The sequence below is a fragment of the Arvicola amphibius genome, chromosome 11 (assembly GCF_903992535.2).
Source record: "Arvicola amphibius chromosome 11, mArvAmp1.2, whole genome shotgun sequence".
Classification (NCBI taxonomy): Eukaryota; Metazoa; Chordata; class Mammalia; order Rodentia; family Cricetidae; genus Arvicola; species Arvicola amphibius.
Genome location: NC_052057.2, coordinates 100,706,474 through 100,730,416, shown reverse-complemented (window position 1 = coordinate 100,730,416; position 23,943 = coordinate 100,706,474). Strand labels below are relative to the sequence as shown.

At 47.3% G+C, this 23,943-nt stretch overlaps 1 protein-coding gene across 1 annotated transcript; it reads right to left on the bottom strand.

Annotated features, from left to right (window-relative positions):
* Positions 1–504: 504 nt before the first annotated feature.
* Msantd3 (Myb/SANT DNA binding domain containing 3) lies at positions 505–23,943 on the bottom strand. The gene is made up of 3 exons (XM_038347527.1): positions 23,815–23,943; positions 10,378–10,828; positions 505–1,217 (listed from the first exon to the last, which is right to left on the bottom strand). The coding sequence occupies exons 2-3, from the start codon at positions 10,793–10,795 to the stop codon at positions 808–810; spliced, it is 828 nt and encodes a 275-aa protein (XP_038203455.1). The 5' UTR covers positions 10,796–10,828; positions 23,815–23,943; the 3' UTR covers positions 505–807.

Here is a 23,943-nt window from a genome sequence, read left to right as displayed (position 1 = left end):
CTCAGTAGTAAAAAGTTGGGAGGGATCTGGGCTGGGATGGCAGCACCTTTAAAAACATACACAGTGGTACTGTAACATTTTAAGACATTTTTAATAAAACAAACAGGATGTAGGAACCTAACTGAACATGAATCCCTCAAAGTTGTTCTATCCCTACTTCTACTAAAGCCACCACTGTGGGAGACACTCCTCCGAAAGCCTCTTTGGGAAAAGCCTTAAAAGGCAGTTGTGAGCCCTGTTAGGAAATGCCCTTCCAAAGGCTGGGCTTCCCGGACATCCTCACTCGGAGAGTGACACCCAGAAGGTGGAGAAACAGCCGCACAGGGCAGCCTCAACAGTGGGGGGGGGGGCTGCCCAGCAATCTGGGGGCAAAAGCTCCACTGTCAGCTGAAAAAACAAACATACTAAAAAATAAAGTAAAAATCACCAGCCAAACCCCTTTTTTTTTTTTATCACACTTGCGTTTCGTTAAAAAAAAAAAAAGAAAGAAAAAAGAAAAGGAAAAAGAAAGAAAGAAAAGAAAATACAACACTCACACATGGTTCTTCTACGAATTCTAATTAAGAAACATGACGCTCAGTGAGTTCTAGCACGCATAGTGGTGATCTTCAGAGACTGGACCAGCTTCTTGGCCACGTGAGGGGTACATGGGACGCAGCTGTTTACCTGAATGATGTCTTAAATAAGTGACTACTACCACTCTAATTCTCCTAGGCATTGCTCCGTTACAGGCTACCGACCGCCAAAGTCCCATCCCCAACTTGCCTTGCCAACACACATTAACTACAAGGGAGCCATCCCCCAGTCTTAGGGTGAATTGGGAAAGGGCCGGTTGAAGGAGGAAACGGGCCACTCCTTGGTAAAAGTTTGTAGTTTCCTTTCCCAGTACATCTTCTTCTTGTTGAGGACTTCCATCTTGATCCTGTGCTCCTCCTCTGCCATCTCACACTCACGCTCTATCTGCTGGATTTTGGCCACGTGCACCTCGTTCATTTGGATCAGCTGCAGCTGGAGGATGGACATTTGCTGGTGGTGCTCCTCCTCGTGCATCTTCTTTAAAGCACCTTCCTGAGTGGTTTTGCTCCTGTAGTTCTTATTGGCTGTGATTCTGACGGCTGAACACGAAGGTTCTGGCTGTGAGGTCCCCTCACACACTGGAAAATGGACGAACTCTTTCTCTTCGTCGCACAGTTCTCTGTTTGAAGCAGCAAAGGATTCTGGAGACAATAACAGAAAAAAAAAAAAAAAACAGTAGTGGGAAACATGTTAGAAGACTTTACAGGCAGAAGAAAAACGTCAGTCCAATCCCAGACAGCAGCGACCCTCACTGCAGGGTCTGCACTCGGCCCTCTGACCTCACCCGACTTTGATAAAGTGCCTCACTTTGTCACTGGGGCATCACAGGACATGGTCAGAGAACTTGCCTATCAGGAGTCAGAGATCCTGCTTTCATCTGCCGTCAGCCCCAGCACTGTGGGGAGGAGGCAGTGCTCGGCTCCCTTACCCTCTCCTCAGCACCTGACAAACCTTGAAATCCCCTTCCTCCATTACGCTCCCCTAAGTGCTTTTCACAGCCGCCTTCCTCCCTGATTGCTCCTCTCAAGTCTCCTTGGAGTACAGAGGCTCCTGTTCCATTCACCTGTCCCCCTTTCGGTACCCTCTCCCGAGGTCCCCATCTCTGGCTCTATTGTCAATTTAACGTCATAATCTGGTCCCAGCCTTGCTTCCCTCCTTGGTTCACTCTCCCGTGTGCACTTGGGTCCTACCCCAAACACTCATTCTCTGAAGTCATGCTTCTGTGTCTCACTATCCCCACAACTTAGAGTTAGACTCAGTACTTATCCCTCCCACACACCAGTTTCTCCTTTTCAACCTCCTCTGTGATCCCTGCTGGTTCAGGGCCAACACTGGTTGTTCTGAAACCTCAGACCTCTCCTTCGTAAGTGTTCTCCTCATCGGCACTCAGCACACAGTGTTCTATTCTGGCACCAGGCCTTGCTCATTTCATTTACCCGTGGATACTAATTACCTTCCTTGGTACCCAGTGGATGGCTAGTGATGCTTATTGGCCTGGATACACAAAGAAAAGAGCACACGGACATAAAAAGGTTCCTTTTGTAGATGCGGTGTGTACACTGGTATTTTTATAGGGCTATAATATTAGTCTTGGAGAATGTCAATAAGAAAACCACTAACTCCAATAGCTCGTGGATCTTTTTGTTTGTTTGCTTGTTTGCGATAGGGCCTCCATCCCCGGCCGTGCACAGACTTGCTGTGCAGCTGAGGATGACCTTTAACTTTTCATCCTCCTGCCTCTACTCCCCACCCCATTGCCTGAGGCTGGGATTACAGGCATGCAAACCACCAGGTCTGGTTTCCTGTGAAGCTAGGAGCTGAACCCAGGACTTTCTCATAGTGGGTAAGCACTCTCTGCACCTCCGGCATCCCCCCACGGAGATCTCTAGCTGAGACGCCAAGACCGTCTTGAGAAGCTCTCCATTCTCGGTAATGAGAATCTTCTCCTTAGAGAAAAGTAATACTAATTTATTAACAAAATTGATTACATGATATGTCCAGTACATGACTCTGGAAGAGGGGATGCTGGGAATGTTAACAGCTGCTGGGGGAAACCTAATTCGTTACGCTCTGCTAATGGAAGGGGACGACTCCTGTTGGGGTGGCTCCACTCCGAGGGGTGGGGTAACAGCCATAAGGAATCTCTAATTAAGGCTAAAGAAAATGCAGAAATCTGAAATACAGAAATTTTTGGTAGAGAAGGAAAACAAACCCTTTTTAAAAATAATTTATTTAACTTTACTTTATGTGATTGGTGTGAAGGTGCCAGATCCCCTGGATCTGGAGGTACAGATAGCTGTGAGCTGCCATGTGGGTGCTGGGAATTGAACCCAGGTCACCTGGAAGAGCAGCCAATGTTCCCAAGCACTCAAGCGCTGGGCCATTTCTCCAGTCCGGTGGGTGGGGGGGGGGGGGCATCAAACACTTTAGTATCATCTAGATAGTGAGAATGTCTCCCTAGTACTCCTACCAAGTCCAGCAGCTCTCACCGGGACTCAGTGTCCTTCCTGCAAATTCTCTGTCTTCCTGGCACTAGCTGAAGCCAGGTATTACACATGCCTGTCTCCTAGCATGTAGAAGAATGAGGTAGGAGGTTCACCTGTGTGATGTCAGCTTGGGCTACTATAGCAATATTTTATTTATTAACAAATAAAGCTGAAGATCGGAGTGCAGAGCTAAGCCACTAGAGGCCAGGGAGTGGTGGCACACACCTTTAATCCCAGGATTTGGGAGACAGAGGCAGAGGGATCTCTGTGAGTTCAAGGCCACCCTAGGTTACAGGAGACTGAATCTGTCTAAAAAGGGAACTAGAACTCACACAAAGGTGATCCCTGCACTCAGGAGTCAGACGCCTTTAAGGCCAGCACTAGGGAGGCTGGGGCAGGAGTGATGTGGCTGGGTAGAGAGGTGTTTAAGGCAGGAGAAGACAAGAGTTCCCTGTAGTCTGAGGTCTGGTGGAGAGCACGAAGTCTGCAGTCACACTGAGGACAAGATCGCCCCTTTGTCTGAGCCTTGGTAGAGGTAAGAGCTCTCTAGTGGTTTGGCTACTTTGCTCTTCTGATCTTCAGCTCGAACCCCAATATCTGTCTCTGGGTTTTTAATAATCGTGCTACAGGCTACATAGCAGATGCCTGTCTCAAAACTAATATCTGGTGCTGCAGAGATGACTAGGCTGCTCAGAACACCTGTGGTTCCTCTGGAGCTCCCAGGTTTGACTCCCAGCACCCTGATTACAGGGGAATCTGATGCCCTCTGTGGGCACTGCGTGCATATAGTATACGGGCAAGCAAAATGCGTATACACATAAATAAAAACAAATCTTTAAAAATAAATATCCCCCTCCAAAAAAAACCAAAGAAAAAGAAAGGAGAAAAAAGTCTCTGGTCATCCCCTCCGCTCAGGTCTCCAGCTCTTTGGAGGGAGAAACAGCCTCTCACTTCACTCACGTGTAGAGAGAGCCCAGAGCAGAGCCTGGGACAGCAGGGAGCACTGGATAAATGCATGTGGACGGAGACAGGAATGGGAAGGGCTACACTGGGGCAGAGGCCCTTGGATGCGAGGCTCAACCACCTTACCTCCCATTTCCTTTCCCATCTCAGATCTGAAAATGGTTTTGATTTTGAAGACTGAAAACAGACATTTATATCCTCACAGCTCGAGTCCACGCCCATGCGCCTTTAAAGTTCACCCATTCACAATGTAAAACTTCCAGTTCTCAGATATTCCCCTTTATCTGAACAATCCTAGGCCTCAGGGACATGATGGTGGCAGTGCCCGCAGCGGCCGTCCCGTGCACCACAACAGCTGCTGGTGCTTTACAGTCCTTCAATCAACGTCTACAGCCTCTGAGGACACAATGACTCCAGGAAACCAAATCTAGCGTCCAAGGCCATCTGGCAACATGAAAATCCAGGACTCTGATCCAGGCCCGCGTAACAACAAAAATCATAGCACTGTAATGTCTGTGAGCAAAGAAATGATTCCTTTTTAAGATGTGTGCCGCCATACGCATTCCAAGGAAAACAGCCAGACCTCTTAAGAAGACTGGAGGAAGACAGGACTTAAGTCCAGACAGACCAATAAAGTAATTTTCAAGCAAATTAAAAAATATTAGCACCTATACATAGATGCTAGGACTCAGGTTGAGCGATCCCTCACTGGAAAAAGACTAGCCTGGGAATAGCAGCCTGCTGCAAATGTATACCCTACCGTCTCTCTCCCAGGTGAAACAATGCCACCCGAAATAGAAAACAGCCCAATTCTATGCAAAAAGAGTGGGAAGACTTTTCTGGGACTGAGAACTCAGCCAAGAGGGTGTTCTATCACTTGGGTAATTTGAGTAAATTTAACATTCTCAGGAGAAGCCTACTACAGCAACGAACAGACGAGAAGAAAACTGTGCAGAATGAAGGAAAGATGCCTGAGGAAATGAGTGAGATGTGGTGGCTGTACAAACGGAGTTTACATCTCAACTAAAATGAAAAGGCTGGGCTTACACACAACAGACCTGGGTCTTACACATGCTCCTCCAGGCGAGGAAAGCAAAGGCAGACCCACTCTAGCGCAGGTGCAATGTGTGCACTAATGAGTAAGGTGAGAGGGAACACACACAGCTAACACACTAGAGGAGCTCTGCACAGACCGAGGATGCAAGTGTGCCGCGACTGGAAGTCCGTCGCGGTCCTCTGTGCCTGAGCTCACACCTAGAAGAGGACTGGGTTCAACAGCAAAAGGGGACTCAGAAGGAAACGTTCACATGACTCCATGAAAGCTTCGTAATAGAGATACAATGCAAAAATTAAATATAACTTCTCATGAACGGTGTGGCTGCTATTAAAAATGCCCAGTTCTCTTAAATGTATTTAAGGCACTACTGAGATGGCTCAGTCGGTAAAGGTGTTTGCTGCCAACTCCGATGGCCTGAACTGGATTCCCAGGATCCATGTGGTAAATAATAGAGCCCAGTCCTCCAAGTTGTCCTCTGACCTCGCACATGGGCTGCGGCAAGCACAAATGCAATTAAAGAAATAAATCATCTTAATGTATTTCAACTGTCGTCTTACCCACTAGGCCACCTCTCCACACCTGTTCTTCAAAAAGGATAATTATCACAGATCACAGAGTCTGCACACTGGAAACTGTGATAAGGAGCCAGTGCCTACAGGATAAACACTGGTTTTCTTATGAATACGTCCTTAAGTATATTTCTAAAATGGTAAGGCCACTGTGTTCAAACACTGCTGAACATGTTAAGAAACTCTTCGACAAAGCCATGAACATCCATGGGTTAGTGATACTGTGATGCCATCTCCCATAATAACATAGCTTGAGGGAGGCCTCTAGTGGAATCTGTTAAACTCCATCCTGCTTACCATTCTATAATAAACTCCAGCACATCAGCAGAGGAGACTATAAACTGCATGAGTAACTCTGAGTGCTTACACCCACATTACAAAAGCTACACTGATTTTGTGATATATTTTATCCAGTGTCATCTAAAAACTTATTTAAACATGTAATTAACATAAAATTATTGATGAGGTTCTTTTGTGATATTAAGGCTTCAAAATGTGGTGCGTGTGATTACAGATCATCTCAGTTTTGTCTACTCATATTTCAACAGCTTATTAGCCTCCTGCCACATGGCTTCTGTATTAGACACTACAGAGTTACAGATACAAAAGCAACACACACAGTCATGTGTCAAAAACACACAAGGTATTTACATTTTCTAACTTTTTCTGTACCAATTTGCAGAAACTATCATTAATAATGCTAGCTTCCCTACCCCTTCCATTTTTGTTTATTTAACTTTATTACCACTTGTGTGTAGAGAGAGAGAGGGAGGGAAGGAGGGAAGAAGAAAGGGAGCTGCGAGATGTGATGTGGGATGCCGAGATGTCCCTCTGTATGCTGTGAATATGTTTTATTACCATTGGTTAATAAAGTTGTTTTGGCCTATGGAATGGCTAGGCAGGAAATTCAAGCAGAGATAGAGGGAGAAAAAAAGGCAGAGTCAGGGGAGATGCCAGCAGCCACTGGGGAAGCAAGATGTGAGGTAACAAGCGAGGAGCCTAATGGTAAAATACAGACTAATAGAAATGGGTTAAACTGTAAGCGCTAGTTAATAATAAGCCTGAGCTAATAGGTCAAACAGTTAATATTAAGCCTCTGAGTGGTTATTTTAAAAGCAGCTGTGGGACCCTGTGGGATGAGAAACCTCCAGCTATATACGACATGTGCACATCTCGTCTAGGAGAGAGGAAGACACCAGATGCCCTGCTCCATCACTCTGCCTTATTCCCTTGGGACAGGGTGTCTCCCTGGACCTGAGCTGGATTTGTGACTCCTGTCCCCACTCCGTACAGAATTGGGATTACAGCTGGCCTTTTGTGGAGCTGTTGGACTCTGAACAGCAAGCACTGTACCCACTGAGCCATCTCTGCAGGACCTTCTCCCTGACTTCTCCAAAGTAAACTGAAATATAAAATGGGTAAAAACCCCAAAGCCATTTTGAATTGCAGAAAGAGATCCAGTCCCTCAACTATTAGTGCTAGCATCACTTTGGGCATGCCAAGGCTCACTGCTCTCAGGTCTGTCATGGAAGCAGGAGTTTTGGTTGTATTTTAACAAATGCCAGCAAACAGGGATGCCTCCAGTGTGACCTATGTACAAGTATCTAAGTTAAAATAACTTGCAGAGATGTCTCAGTAATAAGAACACTCGCTGCTCTTGCAAAGCACCAGGGTTTGGTTCCCAGAACCAACATCAGGCAGCTCACAACTGCCTGTAACTCCAGTCCCGGGGGATCTGACACCCTCTCTGGCCTCCATAGGTACCCTGCATGTGTGTGGTGTATATACAAACATACATACACTGTCACACACATATGTGTAAAATCAAACAAATCTTAATAAATGTCTTACAAATGAGTCTCTAGCAAACGCCACTACAGAAAGGGCATCAAGGATCCATATTTTGGCCAAGTATAGTGGTGTATGCTTTTAGTTCCAGTAATTGGGACGCAGAGGCAATTAGACCTCTATTAGCTCAATGCCAGCCTGGCCTACATAAAGAGTTCCAGACCAGCCAGGGCTACATAATGAGACTAAATCTGAAATTTAAAAAAGGTCACGAGATGAAATCTCTAGATCCTACCTCAGATTTTAAAAGTGTGTGTGCGTGGGGGGGGGGGTGTTGTTTCCCAAATATAACCCAATAAGGGCTTGAGATGGCTCATGGATAAAACGACTTGCCACCAAGCCTGACATCAGTCCCCAGGAGTCACATGATAGAAGGAGAACTAAAACCATAAAAAGAATAGATACAAAACTGACACATAACAATCTAGAACACACATTTGCTAAATAATTGGCACTCACAGGAGCGTCTTCCTCAGCACAGCCCAGGACCTGGGGAAAGTCAGCCCTGCTAACCCAGCTCCTCCGTTCCCAGAGCCAGGACCCGGGGAAAGTCAGCACGGCTAACCTAGCTCCTCCATTCCCAGAGCCAGGACCCGGGGAAAGTCAGCACGGCTAACCCATCTCCTCCGTTCCCAGAGCCAGGACCCGGGGAAAGTCAGCACGGCTAACCCAGCTCCTCCATTCCCAGAGCCAGGACCCGGGGAAAGTCAGCACGGCTAACCCAGCTCCTCCGTTCCCAGAGCCAGGACCCGGGGAAAGTCAGCCCTGCTAACCCATCTCCTCCGTTCCCAGAGCCAGGACCCGGGGAAAGTCAGCACGGCTAACTCATCTTTTCCATTCCCAGAACCAGGACCCGGGGAAAGTCAGCCCTGCTAACCCAGCTCCTCCGTTCCCAGAGCCTTCGGCTGCACTGTCTGAATGCTCTGCAGCAGAGTGACGGGAGCCTCAAACACCAGCAAAGGAGGCGCATGCCCCACAGAAGCAGCATGGAGGGAGAAGAGAACCGGCGGTGCCCACGTAAACTGTCTCTGCCAAGAGTTAGCTTGGCATGGGACCTGGAGAATTAAAACCCGGACATCAGTCTCCTATGCCATGAAATGATACATGAGGTTCATGACAACTGACCACAGTGCTCACCCAGCCTACTAGCCTGGACTTAATCAACTGATTAGCAAGCAAAGTTTGGGCCGTAATTTAACTTCCTAGGATGATCCACCCACAGGGGGAAATGTGTTAATCAAAAGCACGTATTTGGCTCACATGGTAACTACCTTTCTCACTCTACACAGCATTCTTGGTTTCTAACAGTTTCTTATGACTTTTAATTAACAGGAGCCAGGCTCTCGGAGATCTGTCTACTCTGGGGACACTGAATTCAGTGTTCTGCAAAGTAAGACCCAGATTTCCTAAGCAAGTGCTTGCGGGGCTTTGGAGCACCTCTGTGCAGCCCCGTAGCAAGCCCACCAGCTTTCCTCTGCTCCCTGACGTACCTTCTGCAAACTGCAATGACCTTTTATAGAAAGGTGCCACTTCCTGTCTTAAAAGAGGTGGGCGTTGTTGAAAGTTTATCTATCTGCATTTCTCCCTCTGAAGCCATGGGTAACCAACCACACATCTTTGCAGACAGTCTCTTCCTTCCCTGAGAATTATATGTGGCATTTTTTTTTTTTTGCTCTTTTCAAGAGGAGTATGTTAAAATTTAACTTTCATTCCTAGAATTTCTCTAAATCCCTAGAATGACACAAATAAGAAAATTGGGTCACAATACTACAGCGACTGAGAATACTGGTAAGAACTGGAGTGAATGCTAACACGGTGTTTTGCTTATTTAGTCTCTGTACTTTGTATGCATCTTTTTAAATTTATATTTCTAGTCAGGCATGGTGGTGCACGTCTTTAATCCCAGCACTCTCGAGACACAGGCAGGTAGAGCTCTGTGAGTGAGGCCAGCCTGGTCTACAGAGTGAGTTCCAGGACAGCCAAGGCTACACAGAGAAACCCTGTGTATATATACATATATTTAATATATATGTATATTAAAGAAATATGTATATATATTTCTTTAATTCATCTTTGTGTGTATATGAATGTATGTGGCTCTGCATATGAGCATAGGGATGCCTACACAAACCAGAATACGGTATTGATTCCCAGGGGCTGGAGTTACAGGCAATTGTCCGCTGCCAAACGTGGGTGCTGGGAACTGAACTCTGGTCCTCTGTAAGAGCAGCAAGTGCTCTGAATCACTGAGCCATCTCTCGAGTCGCTAATCCTGTGCTTCTGTTCCTAAATTGGAAATAGTTTACTCATTTAACACGGCCTTTTGAGTGACTTAAAGCAGGACCTAACAGTAGCTTCTCAAAAACAGCTTTTTAAAAGACCGAGTGAACGAACAGGAATCTCCATCAAATTTCCTTTAATAAAACAGACATGGTTTGAGCTAAGCAATCAGAATACCTCATTAATGAGCATGATACACATGCACTCTTTATGGTTAAGCTATAATCGTCTCTGCATAAAAATAAAAATAAAAAAAAAAATCGGAACTTCTGTTCCGAAGGCCCTGTGTAACAACCCAGTCTGATATCAACATTTCTTACATGTTTGAAGCATTTTACAGTTGCAGTGTTAAGGGGCTGGAGAGCTGGCTGGTCAAGAGCACTGGTTGCTCTTTGCTCTTCTAGAGGTCCTGAATTCATCCTAGCAACCTTATGGTGGCTCACAACCATCTATAGTGGGGTCTGATGCCCTCTTCTGGTACAAGGTCGTACATGCAGATAGAGCACCCATATACGTTAAATAAGTAAGTCTTTAAAAAAAAAAAAAAATCTAGTGTTAAACTGTTCCAGCCAGTGTAGCCCCACTGCCTGGGAAGTACCTTGAGCAGCTGCATCCTGGTGGTATTCCGGCTCCTCTTCGGGCGGGCTCTGCAGGAAGTACAGTTGCTCCGGCAGCATGCTGCCGATCTTCTCCTTGCCCAGGACGTGGTTACTCAGCAGGGGGCTCCCGCTGCGCTTCACTTTCTCCCTTCTCTCGTGGGCCATAATTTTTTTGGTCCGAGCCTTGATGTTCTCCCAGCACTTCTTGAGCTGTTTGAAATCCCGCAGCGACACGCTGGGCTGGGAGTTGTACTCGTGCGCCAGCGCCTGCCAGGTGCGCTGCTTGAGGGCGATAGTCCGCGCATCGCTTTTCTTACACTCCAGCACATACTTGTACTTCTCCACTAAAGCAAGCAAGATGCTCTTCTCCAGCTCTGAGAAGTATTTGGCCGGTTTAATAATTTCGTTGTTTTGCATTTTCCGCTCTGTTTCTCCTGGTTGTTAGCTAGCCTGCAAAGGGAAGTTTGAAGAAAGAATTACCAATTCTAGCGATAAAAATGGCACAAATCACCGAGGCTTATAGTCCCTAACTTGGTTCCTTTCTTTATAATGGGGCAAGTAACTTATTTTTCACTAATGGCGAGCACAGGAAGATGTCCAGAACTTTACTGAGAAGGGGATCTCACATTCTCCAAGCCGACTTCCCAGGAGTCTCCGGGCACCCACTTATCACTTTGTTCTCTAATTTATCTCTGCTTAATGGAAGAAGCTGGTTAGTTAGGCCGCTTGGGAAATAAACAGCCTACTCTGTTTCCTTTTCTTATTTATGTATTTATTTATTTTGGCACAGATGAAGGTAGAGGAGATCACTGTCTAATCAAACAGATCAAGTTATATATATATATAAAAGCACTACCAAGATTTCAGACTCATAAAGACATTGCTCCTGGATATCTGATATTTTTATTTTAATTATTGTTTAGATTTATTTTTGTGTATGTTTTGCCTATATGTATGTCTATGTACCACTGACAAGCCTGGTGCCCAGGGAGGTCAGAAGAGGGTGCTGGATCTCCAGGCACTGGAATGACAGACAACAGTGAGCTGCCATGTGGGTGCTGGGATCAAACCCAGGTCCTTTGTAAGAACAAGTGTTCTTAACCGTTGAGGCAGCTCTCCAGCCCTGATATCTGATGGTTTCAGTTTTGTATCCGTGACCTAGGTAATGAACTGGGGCAACCTCGGGTCCTTCTTCAAAACCAGAGAAGCCCAGCACAGTAGCTTACACCTGTCACTCGCTACCGCTCCAGAGGCTGAGGTAAGGGAGCGTTGTGAGCTGGAGCCCACAGTGAGTTCTAGGCCAGTCTAGGCTACAGTGTGAGATCACATCTCAAAAAGAAAAGAAATAAATAAAAAAGTGAGAGGCGAAGTCTGTGACCCGTTGGGTCTGAACCACTATTTTTATTTATTCTATTTTATTTGGTGTTTTGAGACAGAGTTTCTCTGTGCAGTCCTGGAGGACCTGGAACTCCCTATGCAGACCAGGCTGGCCTCCAAGTCAGAGATCTGCCTGTCCCTGCCTCCAGTGTACCACCACAGCCTGGCAACTGAAAGCCACTCTTAAGAGTCTACAATCTTAAGCAAGCAATTTCTGTAATTTCAGTCCAGTGCTCCTCTCCACAACTGAGGGAGGCAAGAGCCGAAAAGCTGAAGTGAACTGCCCGGGGCACAAAGGCAGCAGGGGAGTCTGAGATCTTCTTGTCCCGGAAGCCAAGTGTTCCTGGTGTCAATCTATGACTATTCCTTGGACTTTGGGCAGTTTCGAATTATTCAACCAGGACTCCTTAAGTCACCCTGCCCTCCTCCACGGTGCTGGGTACTTTACAAATGCCTTACTGTGCTGATGTGTACGAAACTCCCCTACCCCCACCCCGCCGCCATCTTCTGTTCACAAGAGTTTTCCTGTGAGATGAATTCCTCACATGAGTGATGGCAAACACAGCAGAGCCCCAGCAGCTGCAGAACACAGTGAGCACTGGAACATCCCCTGCTGCAAAGGACCAACACAGCCCAGACCCTTTTATGTTCTCTAAGCCTCTGATCTTAGAGTAGTGGGCAAACGTCAAGATATTGATGGTGGAATCCATTTAAAACTGCCCACTTCTTAACAAAAGAACTGGGAGCCACCTTGAAGGAGTTGTCTGATAGCTAGAACTGAGGTCACCCACACCAGGAGTGACAGATATACCAAGCTCACTATGTTGTTTCCTCAATTATTTTGTGCATTTGAATTTTTCCATAAAAAAATATAGGGGGAAAGGCTGTGTTTTTTTTTTTTTCTTTTTCTTCCTATTTTGATACAGGATCTCATGTAGCCTGAGACTTTAAGAAAAACATCTCACCTTGTGGGGGCTCTTTAAGAGTGCCTCATGTTCTTCCAGGGAACCAGAGCTCAGGTCTCAGCTCTCAGCAGAGTTCAGTCATTGAGCAGCTCACAACCAACTACAGTCTGAGCTTTAGGGGACAGCACCTTCTTGTGCCTCTACAGTTGTACGCGCACACATGCACGCATGCACACACATGTGCGTTCACACACATATTTTTTTTTATCTTAAAACCATCCCATAAAAGCCAAACTTTAAGCCAGCTACTCATACCCACAATACCTGCTGAGGGGGTATCCTGTTGTTGTATCAGACTGAGGCTGGAGCAGACCAGACCAGCAGAAAGTCTTGAACCTGCCCTTAAGTGAGGGCGACAGAATCTGAGGAGGACCCCCACAATGCTCTACACCTCATCTGAAGTCAGGCTTAGAAGGAATACTGCAGGGAGGGGTAGCGCCCCCTCCCTTCCCCCGCCAAGACTTCTCTCTTCGCGGTCACACTGGGCACACAGAGTACCAGCATTACAAAGACAACTAAATACGTGTCAAAAAGTAGGTTTGCCTCAGACCTTAAGCAAAGCTAAATAAGGGGCTATTTTTCTTCAAGGTCATGACCCTGGTTCTTTTAAACTTTCAAACCCATGCTTTGTAGTACTCTAGTAGTCACACAATGACACCCAATCAGGGCTCCTTTTTCCCCACAGGTCAAAATTAACTCTTTGCTTTCATCAATATGTCTACTCCCTAGAATCCATTCTTCCCCAAACTAAAATTTCCTAACACAGGTCCTGCACAGCTGCCCTCCCCCACATCGTCTCTATCTTATGCCACACCCATGTCCAACTTTCTGTGGTTTTTACTGTACAGAGTCAGTGGGCACAATGGGAGTTATTAAAAAAAATGAATAGTTCCCTGAGCCAATTCTGACTTGCCCACACCTCTGCCACTCCTCTGCCTCAGGAGACATAATATGTCTACTGCCCCCGTGTGTTCCCTGTTCTAAAAAAAAAAAAAAAAAAAAAAAAAAGGCTGCTTTATGGACCCAGGTTTCTAATTCACAAATGAAAAGGCTTTCACTCTACTTTTCCTGTTAGGTATAAAGCTATTTTATATATTTGCATATATTTGCATATGCTTACTTTCTAAATAAATATTCCTCTTACTTGGACTATTTCTTCAAAACCCATCTAGACAAGGAGCTGTCACCCCAAAAGATGAAAGCATCGAAACTGTCTTTGTAGACTGTGTGGCTGACTGCATCCCACTTACAGCAAGCACACAGTCCATCTGTCTGTCTATTGCTCTGTTCTCGTCGCGAACATTCTAATTCTACCCAACTGTGGAGGTGAAAAACATCTTTTCGTTGTTTAATGTTTCATGATCTTGGCTCTCAGACAAACAAACCACACCCTGAGGCTCAGTCTCTGTGACGCTTGGTAGAGCTGAGTTTGTCAAGCAAGTTAGGAAGACTTCCTTGCCACGTATGCAGGGCCACTGGCTGCCATCAGGTGGTGATGGAAAGAAAGGTCAGGGTTGGGGGCAGGAGTGCTGAAATTTCACAGAGTTCTGCCTTAAGGGTGGCCAGGTTGAGCCCCAATAAGAGCAGATAAGTTTTCCTGAGTTCTTACCGTGAGTTAGGCTGTATACCGAATGCTTTAGGTGCAATATATCATTTCATCTTCCCCTAAATCGCTCTTGAGAGCATCATCCATTACCCTTCAATTTTTCTGTTAAAGAAAAATCTAAGTACCAGAAGAAATTATACAACTGCTCTCAAAAGCAAATACCCAGAATTACCAACACCTGGGAACCATTAACAGCCTATTAACTAAACTGTTATTTAATCACTAGCTAAGTACAACCAGAGTTGCTAATTTACTTTGCTTAATTTCGTAGAACACCAGGCCTCTCTGGGCCATGTGGTTGTGTTCAACAGAAAGTTAAAAGGGATTCTGATGTAAGCCCAAGCTTTTGCACCCCACAGTTTCCTTGTGGATTCCCAAGAGTCTTGTATGGGGGGCTGTTTAACTCTACAAATTAATGATTATGTCTATTTCCAATATAAGGAGCTGAGACCCAGGAACCTGCCACGGTCACAGAGACAGTGAGTGGCAGAAGCAGGAGTCATAGCCAGCACATGTCTGCAAAGCCTACACTCCTCTGCTCGGCCTGGTTCTCTCATTTCGGCTCTGGAGATGGTCTCCACTTCCTGCTAAAATGATGTCAATTACTGGGCAATCCAGTGATCTGCTGGCAAAGGCCCAATGACAGGGCAGCCTAGGGAGCGGTGTCTGCTCTGCCCATCCCCACTTGATGGTTCTGTCTTCTTTCCTCCATTACCTCCTTGCTCTTTCTTAAACTGAGGGCCCTCACATTCCCCCATGAAAGCACCCCTCACTCAGTCTAATCAGAACTCTGAAATAATTTCCCCAGCCTGTCTGATAAAAACTGGAAGCAACTACAGAGATAATGCCGTGCTTTAAAGTGGGCCACACCCAGGGGTAGGGTGGCATCCCACAGGATACCTGACTGACAGTTCTCGTCAAACAAACAACTTCCCAAGTAAGAGATCTCTCCAGCAAAGTGTATCATTGCAAATACCAAGGCCAAAAAGCATAATCTAGCTTAAAACTAATCCACAATGTCCATAATAGGTTGCAGATGGCAAGAGAGCAAGCCTTCCTGTTTCTGTGAGCTTTCGTTAGCGTTAGCTGTCTTCTCTGCCCCCTGCTCTGCTCAGCAGCAACTCCTTATGGGTGATGTTCTGCTAGTATTCTACCTGCGAGTATATTACCATGGTTGTAACCCGACAGCAGCCCAGTGACTCTCGCAAGTGGGTCCCAGTAGACAGTGAATACACATGTACATTTTATATAGATATAAAAACACCAGTCACATGCAGAATAACATATAACAAAGCTGTGCTAAAGTATACTAAAAAGCTGCATTAAAGTAAAAATGGTCAATAAAACAGCAAAATCCAAATGCAGTGAAAGTTCCCCTGGGGCTTGGCAAAGATCTGAAGATAGGTCTAAATAAAAGAGCACAGTAATTCGAATACCATAAAAGAACAAAGAGGAAGCGATTAGCACAATTCCCAAGACACTAACATTGATTAAACCACCAGAAGTTGATGACCAGGTACTAGTTTATTTAACATTCACCTTAAAAGGGAAAGCCAGCTGTTTTGTGAACTGAATGACTGTATGTTACCAATTCCCAAAGCCAAATTGTTAGTCTCCAGTGGGCTGCCTTTGGGATTAGACACTTAGAGAAGTAATTAGGATTAAATGAGACCCCAAGTATGAGCCTTTGGTCCAACAGGAATAGTGCCCTAACAGAGACATCAGAGACCTTGCACACTCTCCCTCCTGCTGTGGACAAAGGAGGGGGGCAGGTGAGCATACTACCAAGACAAGAGCCTCGCAATGAAACCTTTCTTGCCAACACGTTGATCTAGGACTTCTCAGGCACTGAAACTACGAAGGAGAAGTCTTGTGCTGAAGCCACGCAATCTGCAGCATTTTGTTAGGGCAAGCAAAGAAGACTGATAATGACAATTTGTGATGTTAAAGTCCACCAAGGGTGAAACTAAGTCTTAAGGCTTGAGCAAAGTCTAAAGAAATGGCAAAGATTTTGTTTCTATTGCCTTTTATAGGAAAAAAAAATCACACTTGGAAGTTAATCCTGGTAACTGAAGGGCTAGGGTGAAGACCTTCGACGGGTCAGACAGTAAAAAGCCAGGCTCCAATGGCGAGGTGAAACGAAGCAAGATACGGGGTACCAAGAACCTGCACTCAAATGCTGGCCAACATTTGAGCTGTGCATCTTTGGGTGGGTCAGCGCATCACCTGCGAGATGGATTAGTAAGCCTGAACCCCGCACCAAGCCCAGCAGTGAGTAAGAAGCAAGGTTAGCGCATCTGTGCACTGTGGTTCTTTCTGTTTAACCCCATTTCAAACTGCTTCCAAAGTAGCATGATCTGTATAATGTATAAAACATATGCTTACCAGCCTTTTATTTCCAACACATAAAATTTAACCAATATAGAATGCACTTCTATAGAAGGCTAAGCACTGTCCTAAAATCTATGGCAGACACAAAGATAAGTGGAACCCCACATCTTGGGAAGAGCACACTCACAAGCAGATGCCTGAAAGGAATGGCATTCAGGGACAGACACCATAACAAAGGACCACGTGCCCTGGCTGCTCAGGGACGGGAAGAGGGGGTCTGCCCTCTTGTGAACAAGAGACCACATGGGTTAGACTTCTCAGAAAGAGCCAAAGGAGACAATTCAGAGTTTTACCCCAGGGGGTGGGGTAAGAAAGGCTCTGCACCCGGAGTGGGACAATGTTCATAGGGAGAAAGAAATGTGTTAAAGGACGCCATGACCAGGATGTGTCTTTGCACACACAGAGGACGGGAGGAAGAGAATGCAGAGGCACTGAGATGCACAGGGCCCGAAAGAGCGGCAGTCCTGAGCTGGCATCCAAGTGAATGGTGTTCCCTAAGGTGGAGAGATTGCAGTCCCGCAGAACTGTAACTCAGCACAGAGCTCCGTAGCACTTAGTGGCCATGTGGGCACAGCAGCAGAGATGTGCCCAGGACTTTATTCCAGGACAGAGCTGTTCCGAAGAATAAGAACCTTAAAGCCCACTAGAAACAAACTAGTAGCGGAACAAAACAGGCTCAGAGCCTGAGAGACATAAAGGAGTAACGTATGATATATGGACGTCGTGGGTGGGCAGAGGGACCTGTCAGATACCTCCCATGGGGGCCTGCCAACAGGTTACAGTCTGTCCTAAGATCTGTTACCATTCTGTATCCTGATTCAACATCTTGAAAATGATCATTCTTTGAAATAGCCCAAATCCTAGCTTATTAAAACTTTAAAAAGAAAAAAAAAAAAAGACCTCACCTAACCTCTTCTTGTCATAGATGAGAAATCTACGGCTTGGCACACATAATGGCTTCTTGAGGACCTGGTAAAGGAGCGGACAGCCTGCTCCTCAAGCTTCATGGTTTTATTTCCAAGCTCTGTCCTCACATCGTCCCATTAAGGTGCCCTTTTCCGTGAAGTATTTTCAAGTCGTCCCCTGCCATCCCATCTGCTGTGATTTGGATCATAAGGCCCCTTGTGTTAGAGCCTGGTGCCCAGCTTGACATTCTCGGGAAGAACTGGAACCGTCAGAGGTGGCTCTAGTGAGGTGACTTCAGGACAGGGGCTGAGCACCTGAAGGAGACAGCAGAACTCCAGCCCCTTCCTCATCTTCTCTTTGCTCCCTGGCCTAAGGAAGGAATCTTTCTCTACCTCGTACTCGCACCGTGCCACACTGCCCTGCCATAGGCCCAAATCAACAGGGCCGACTGAATGAAGACCTCAAGAAGTCTGAGCCTTGACAGACGTATGGCACACACCTTTAATCCCAGCTCTTGAAGCAGAGGCAGATGGACCTTTAGTTCAAAGCTAGTTTCCTCTAAATAACGAGTCCCAGGTCACCCAAGGCTGCGTAGGCCTTGTCTCAAACAAACAAAAAGCATGAGCCCAAATAATCCTCCAATCCCCAAATGCAGTACAAGGGCTAAAGCCAGGGCTTCATGCATGCTGGGTAAGTGTGCACTACTCAGCTACACCCCCAACCCAGGCCTCTTCTTTTTATAAACTGATTAGCTCAGAGTTAGGCACAGTGACAGGAAGCTGACTGACACGTCATCTGAAAACTTAAGAGCTCTCTGTCACTTATTTTGTGACATGAAGCAAGCTCTCGCTCCTCCCTACATTACAACCAAAGCAGGTGCTCTCTAAGTCCCAGCCAGGGCTGGCAGTCCATGTTCACAGTCACTTTTCTGCCATTTAATTTCCGCATTCCACTGCGAGACAGGGATAGCATCTTCTGGTTATTCACGAAGCTAGTAGGGGTTTGGACCAATGAAATACAATACCGCACAAAATAATGGAATGGCCCTGGAACTTCAAACAGTCCTTCTGGCTTTAAGGCCATAGACAGCTTTGATTTTATAAATGAAGCAATTCCAGGTAAAGCAGCCAAGGCCAGTGATCAGTTCTCCAGCGTCTTGAAGACTGTCCACCACGCAGCAGACACTTGACAAATACACGCTGAATGTATGCTGACACACACCTGCTTGCCATTTGTATGTTTTTATTAATTACAGTCACACGTTCTACTATCCAAAGTATCTCTTTTGATAAAGGATTAATAGGGAAACTGTGGTTTTCTAATTTCTTGAGAAAACCATGAAGATCGTGAAGGAAGTAAAAACGGCAGTTTCTCGGAGCCTCGGGATAACTATGGCTCTCTTTCTGCTCGCACGCTCAGACCTACCTGCCCAGGACAGCTGCTCATTACACCCTTTCCTCCCTCCCACCTCCTCTCATTTCAGAGGGCTTTGCATCAACACTGACCTTTTTCTTCTAATGTGTTGTCCCCTTACCCACTCTCTCCAAGTAGCCATAGGACGTGGAAGTGTTTAACTTTGCCATCTGTATCCAAGTGGGACTCAGACTAGAACCAGCTTTGTGTTTAAGGCAAGCCCCCACTCCTCACCCTCTTCTTCTCCAGCCTCCAACTCACACAAACCCTCCTTTAAACTGGATGAGTGTCCTTAAAAGTCCTGACCCCTTCCTTCACCTCCTCCACAGCTTCATCCTAAATCAGCCCCCGCGCCGGCACCCCTGAAATGCCTTTAGATTTATTATTAAAACCCTCCTGGCAGGAAGTGCTTCTGACATGCAGAAGGTGCCCTTCTGGGGGTGTTCCACGCCATCCTGCCTCTTGTCTCCCACTTCATCCTCCCACTTCAGAAGACTGGGTCCCAGGGCGCTAGCCCAGGGCTAGCATGCTCAGCTCTTAGCACAGGTCTCTTACAGCCGTTTCTCCACACTGCGTGTGCATCCTCCACACGGGAGATGCTCAGGGCTTGTTCAGACACACTGCCATCTCTCTACCAACCTCCTCTATCACTGTCCCATATGGACCAATCCTCCAGAGAGCTGAAGCCATACTAATGATTCCCTCACCATCTGCAAGTCTCATGACATCTGGTGACTTTAACCATACCCATGGGGCTTCCTCAAGCCAAACACCTCAGCGTGTTCTCCAACATGAGCGAGCAGTTACCAAAACTCATTCTGCGATTTACCTCAGTATCTACTTCTGTCTCCCCTATTCTCACTGTTTGTCTCTTCTGTCAGACCTCAGTCTGCAACTGGTCTCCTAAATGCCTAATGCATCTTCCACACAGCCACAGGAGAGGTCGTACTAAAATACAGCCCTGCTTTATTTAGCCCTGTGACATCTTTTCCATTTCCTAAGTCATAAAACAAGTCCAAACTCCTCATAAGACACTCAGGGCGTTTCTAGATCCTCCTCCATCTGCCCCTCCTCACGTATCTTTCAACCTAATCACACCAAACTCACCCTCAAGCCCTTTAATTTGCTAGCTTCTCATGGCTCGGTTTATTTCAGACTTCCTCTGCCTGTAATCTTTGCTCCAAGGTCCATTCAGTACCCATTTCTATCCTAACAGAACCAGCTCCCAGGAATTGTTCTAAGGCCTGCCTAAACTAAAGCCCACACACCTGCTTCTATGTAACAACTTTCCTCTCAAAGTGCGTTTAAACAGTGCAATGTACATTATGCTAACTGTCCTCTGCTCTTACTTAGTGCAAGCTGTCTCTGGGAGGGGGGAGGTCCTGCACTGTCTCCTCTGAGACTCCCTCTCCTTGGAAAGGAGAAACTAGCAAGCAACAGTGGGTATTAAGAACATTTTGTCCTTGAGAACAGATTAGGAGTTCAACTATCTGCAACCAGCTTATCTGAAGATGAAGCTGGAAGTCCACCCATGGAGAAGACAGAAAGGACAGTCTTGCCTAGAATTCACTCGGTTGGGAACTCCAGCTGACTGTTTCAGTTTCTGTAGCTCGTCTCTATTGGATAGCTGTAAACGCCCAGTTTATTATGTTCCCAACCTGCTGCTGTTTGTTCTTTGACCCAAGAAGACGATCCCACTCTACCTGGGACTCTTGACTGGAAACTCCAGCTGACTACCGTAAGTCCTAGATTTGATCTAGCCTTGTAGTTGCTCTCGCAGGTGGTCTATACCCAGTCATCTCTGCTGGATGTTGTGGTTTGATGTTTTGCCATTCAGCTACGTCTATCTGCTATTCACTATTTATTCTTTTACTTTTGCTATCTTCCTATTCAATAATCTACCCATTCGACGCTGGACGAAACAGTACTGTAGAAGAGTCTCCGGACTGTACGGAACGAATAGCCTACATGCTATATGCACAATGCCACTGCATTTTTAAGAGAGAGAATGTCACAGCTAAGACTCCATAGCATGAATGAGATAGAAGTTGGTGGTCATAGCACATTTAGAATCTCTGCCATAGGGCTTGAACTCATCTCATTGGAGCACACTGCCCGAGTCTCTAGCAAATGACGTGACCCCCTCTTCTACAAGCCCACTGTCAATCATAAATGTCAACCAGTAGCACATCCCACATTTTTTTTTTTTTTTTTTTTTTTTTTTTGGTTTTTCGAGACAGGGTTTCTCTGTGGCTTTGGAGCCTGTCCTGGAATTAGCTCTTGTAGACCAGGCTGACCTTGAACTCACAGAGATCCGTCTGCCTCTGCCTCCTGAGTGCTGGGATTAAAAGCGTGCGCCACCACCGCCTGGCTTCATCCCACGTTTTTTATAATTTGCCCTTTGGGCTCATCTCCCTCTCTGGAATGGGAAACGCCTAAGGAAATATATAATTTCTGACTCATCTCTGCACCTCAACATGTAGCATATGACTCAGCAAAGGACCAGCGCTCAGGAAACAGTTTTTGAATGAATTTCCTAATGGCCAGGAAATATAGTGAACCACTGTTGAGTTTCCTGCCAACTACTTGAAAAAAGAAAATCATCTTCTCTCTCTCTCTCTCTCTCTCTCTCTCTCTCTCTCTCTCTCTCTCTCTCTCTCTCTCACACACACACACACACACACACACACACACACACACACCATAATCACAAAGGTAAGAAGAGACAGCAGGGAAACGGATGAGCTCCCAAGGTGTCCCTCTCCCAAAGCTCTTGCTCTTTCCGCTATGCATAGTACTTGTTGCCCTCACCATCATCACTGTGTATCCCCAAGTCCCCCTCTGCGTCCTAGTTTAAAACCAAAACACCTTTATCCAAGAAATCACTCATGGGAAAGGTGACACTGGGTAAGAAATTTGGGAGAGTGCAGAGTGCATTGCTGGTGACTTCCAGCCGCCTACTGAAGTGGCCAGCTCCACGCCTCACTGCTGGTCCAACTACTGCAGTTTTCCTGGCAGTTTTCCTGGCTTTTTTTTTTTTTTCTTACAGTTCTCCCCATTCCAAACTGACACTCTGAAGTTTCTTCAATCCCACTGTGTCACTTAAGCAAGTGAAGACAGGTCCCAACACCCCTTCTTCACATCAGTTAGAATTGGCATTTTAAGCATCTTATCAACCTTGAGGGCTGTCCGGTATCTACTTCTCCCGAAACGTGCTACCAGGAACACTGCATCCTAAGCCGCACACAGCTTGGCCAGGCCTGGTGTCAGTGCCCGCGTTTCATCTCAACACTTCCGCCCAGCTGCAGGAGCAAGGAGAGCCAACTTTGATCTCTCTTCGGGACTCCTCCCACTCCCCCTCAGGAAAGACCTGTCTCAAGATGCAGTCGTGGGGAGAGGAAATGGATGGCCCCATCTTTCTCCAGGTTTCTGAATTCTTTTTCTCCATTCCTTATCGCCCTCTCTGGCCTCAAACTCTCATAGCTGTCCTCAATCCTAACTCAGGAACTATTTTATTAACATGCAGCAATTTCCTGAGTAATCACACACTCGTGGTCTCTTCTGACATGCTAAACCTCCCCCCCCCCCCCCACACACACATACAGCTCAGGCCCTAATACCCCAGCTCCAGTTTTAAATGTGTGAAAAGATCTGTCTTCACCCTAAAGCCATTCTCCTAAGTACCGAAAACATATAAACTGTTAAATGTTATTGCAGTGATTAAACATCCAGGGAGGCTAAATTCTTGTTTCTTACTCCAACATATAAAAATTCTCCTTGCAATTTACAGAACTACCTCAGTACCAGTGCGATGATTTAATAATTCATGCCAACTGTTTAGGACGCGGGGCATGGGACATGAAGTACTTAAATTTAGCTATCAGCGGATACACATTATCTCCCACAATAGTACCTGGGGGTGGTTATTACATCACACCCTACTCCCCCATAATAGAAACATCAACCCAGCAGCCTCGGAGTAAAGGAGCTTCCCCAAGGTCAGTCGGGCCGAGACGTGAGACGCTGTTTCCTCCAAAGATCCTCGGAAGGAGGGACCCAGCCCATTATCCATCAGGATCGGACCGGAGGCAGGGGTCTCAATGGAGACAAGTACGGAAAAGCGGCGAGCGCAGTTCCCTGCACACAGTGGGGATGTGAGGACAGCGGCACCGCGGGCTCTGCTGGATTTTTCCTCCAGCGCCTCCGGGGCCCCGAGCTCGGAGCCCCCCCTCCTCCCGCGTCTGTGAGGCCCGCGCGCCGGCGCTTTGTACGCGGGCGGGCAGGCCGGGTTCCCGGGGCACCGCGGCGCGCGCGGGCGGCCGTCGGCCTGCGGGGAGGAGGGCGCGGCGGCTCGGCCCGAGAGCCCGCCAGATCCCCCCCCCCCCCCCGCCCCGCGCTCCCGCTCCGCCCGCTTTCCCCAGCCGGCCGCGGCCCTCCCGGCCTCAGCCTCCTACCTGCAGCGGCGGCGCGGCGGCCGCGGGTCCCGGGGAGTTGCGCGGAGGCGCGAGCGCGGCGGCCTGGGCGGCTCTGGCGGGCTGGGCGGCCGGCAGGGCCGCGGGCTGCAGGCGCCGGGCGGCCGCGCGCCCCCGGCCGGCCAGGCCCCGCCGCGCGCGCCGCGGCCACAAAGCCCCGCTTTGCCGCCGCCCCCTCGCGGGCCGCCGCCGCCGCCGCCTCCTACCGCTCCGGTGGGCGCCGCCGAGGGCGGGAGCGCGGCCCCGCGCAGTGCCCCCCCCCCCGCCCCGCCACTCCCGGAGCCGCGGTCCCACTGCGCTGCCCACCTTGGCCCGAGAGCTGCGGAAGGGGACCGTCTCCGCCAACAACAAAAGAATGCATTTTCCAGCGCCGGGTATGTGGCAGTCACCCGCACGAGTTAGCGCGAGCCTCTTGACTGACGTGGGCCCTTTTCT

Excerpts from the sequence above, each read along its gene's own strand:
- Msantd3 (XM_038347527.1), bottom strand. The coding sequence starts at position 10,795 with ATGCAAAACAACGAAATTATTAAACCGGCCAAATACTTCTCAGAGCTG. Across the intron at positions 1,218-10,377 it reads CCAGGATGCAGCTGCTCAAG|AATCCTTTGCTGCTTCAAAC; the intron begins GTACTTCCCAGG and ends TATTGTCTCCAG.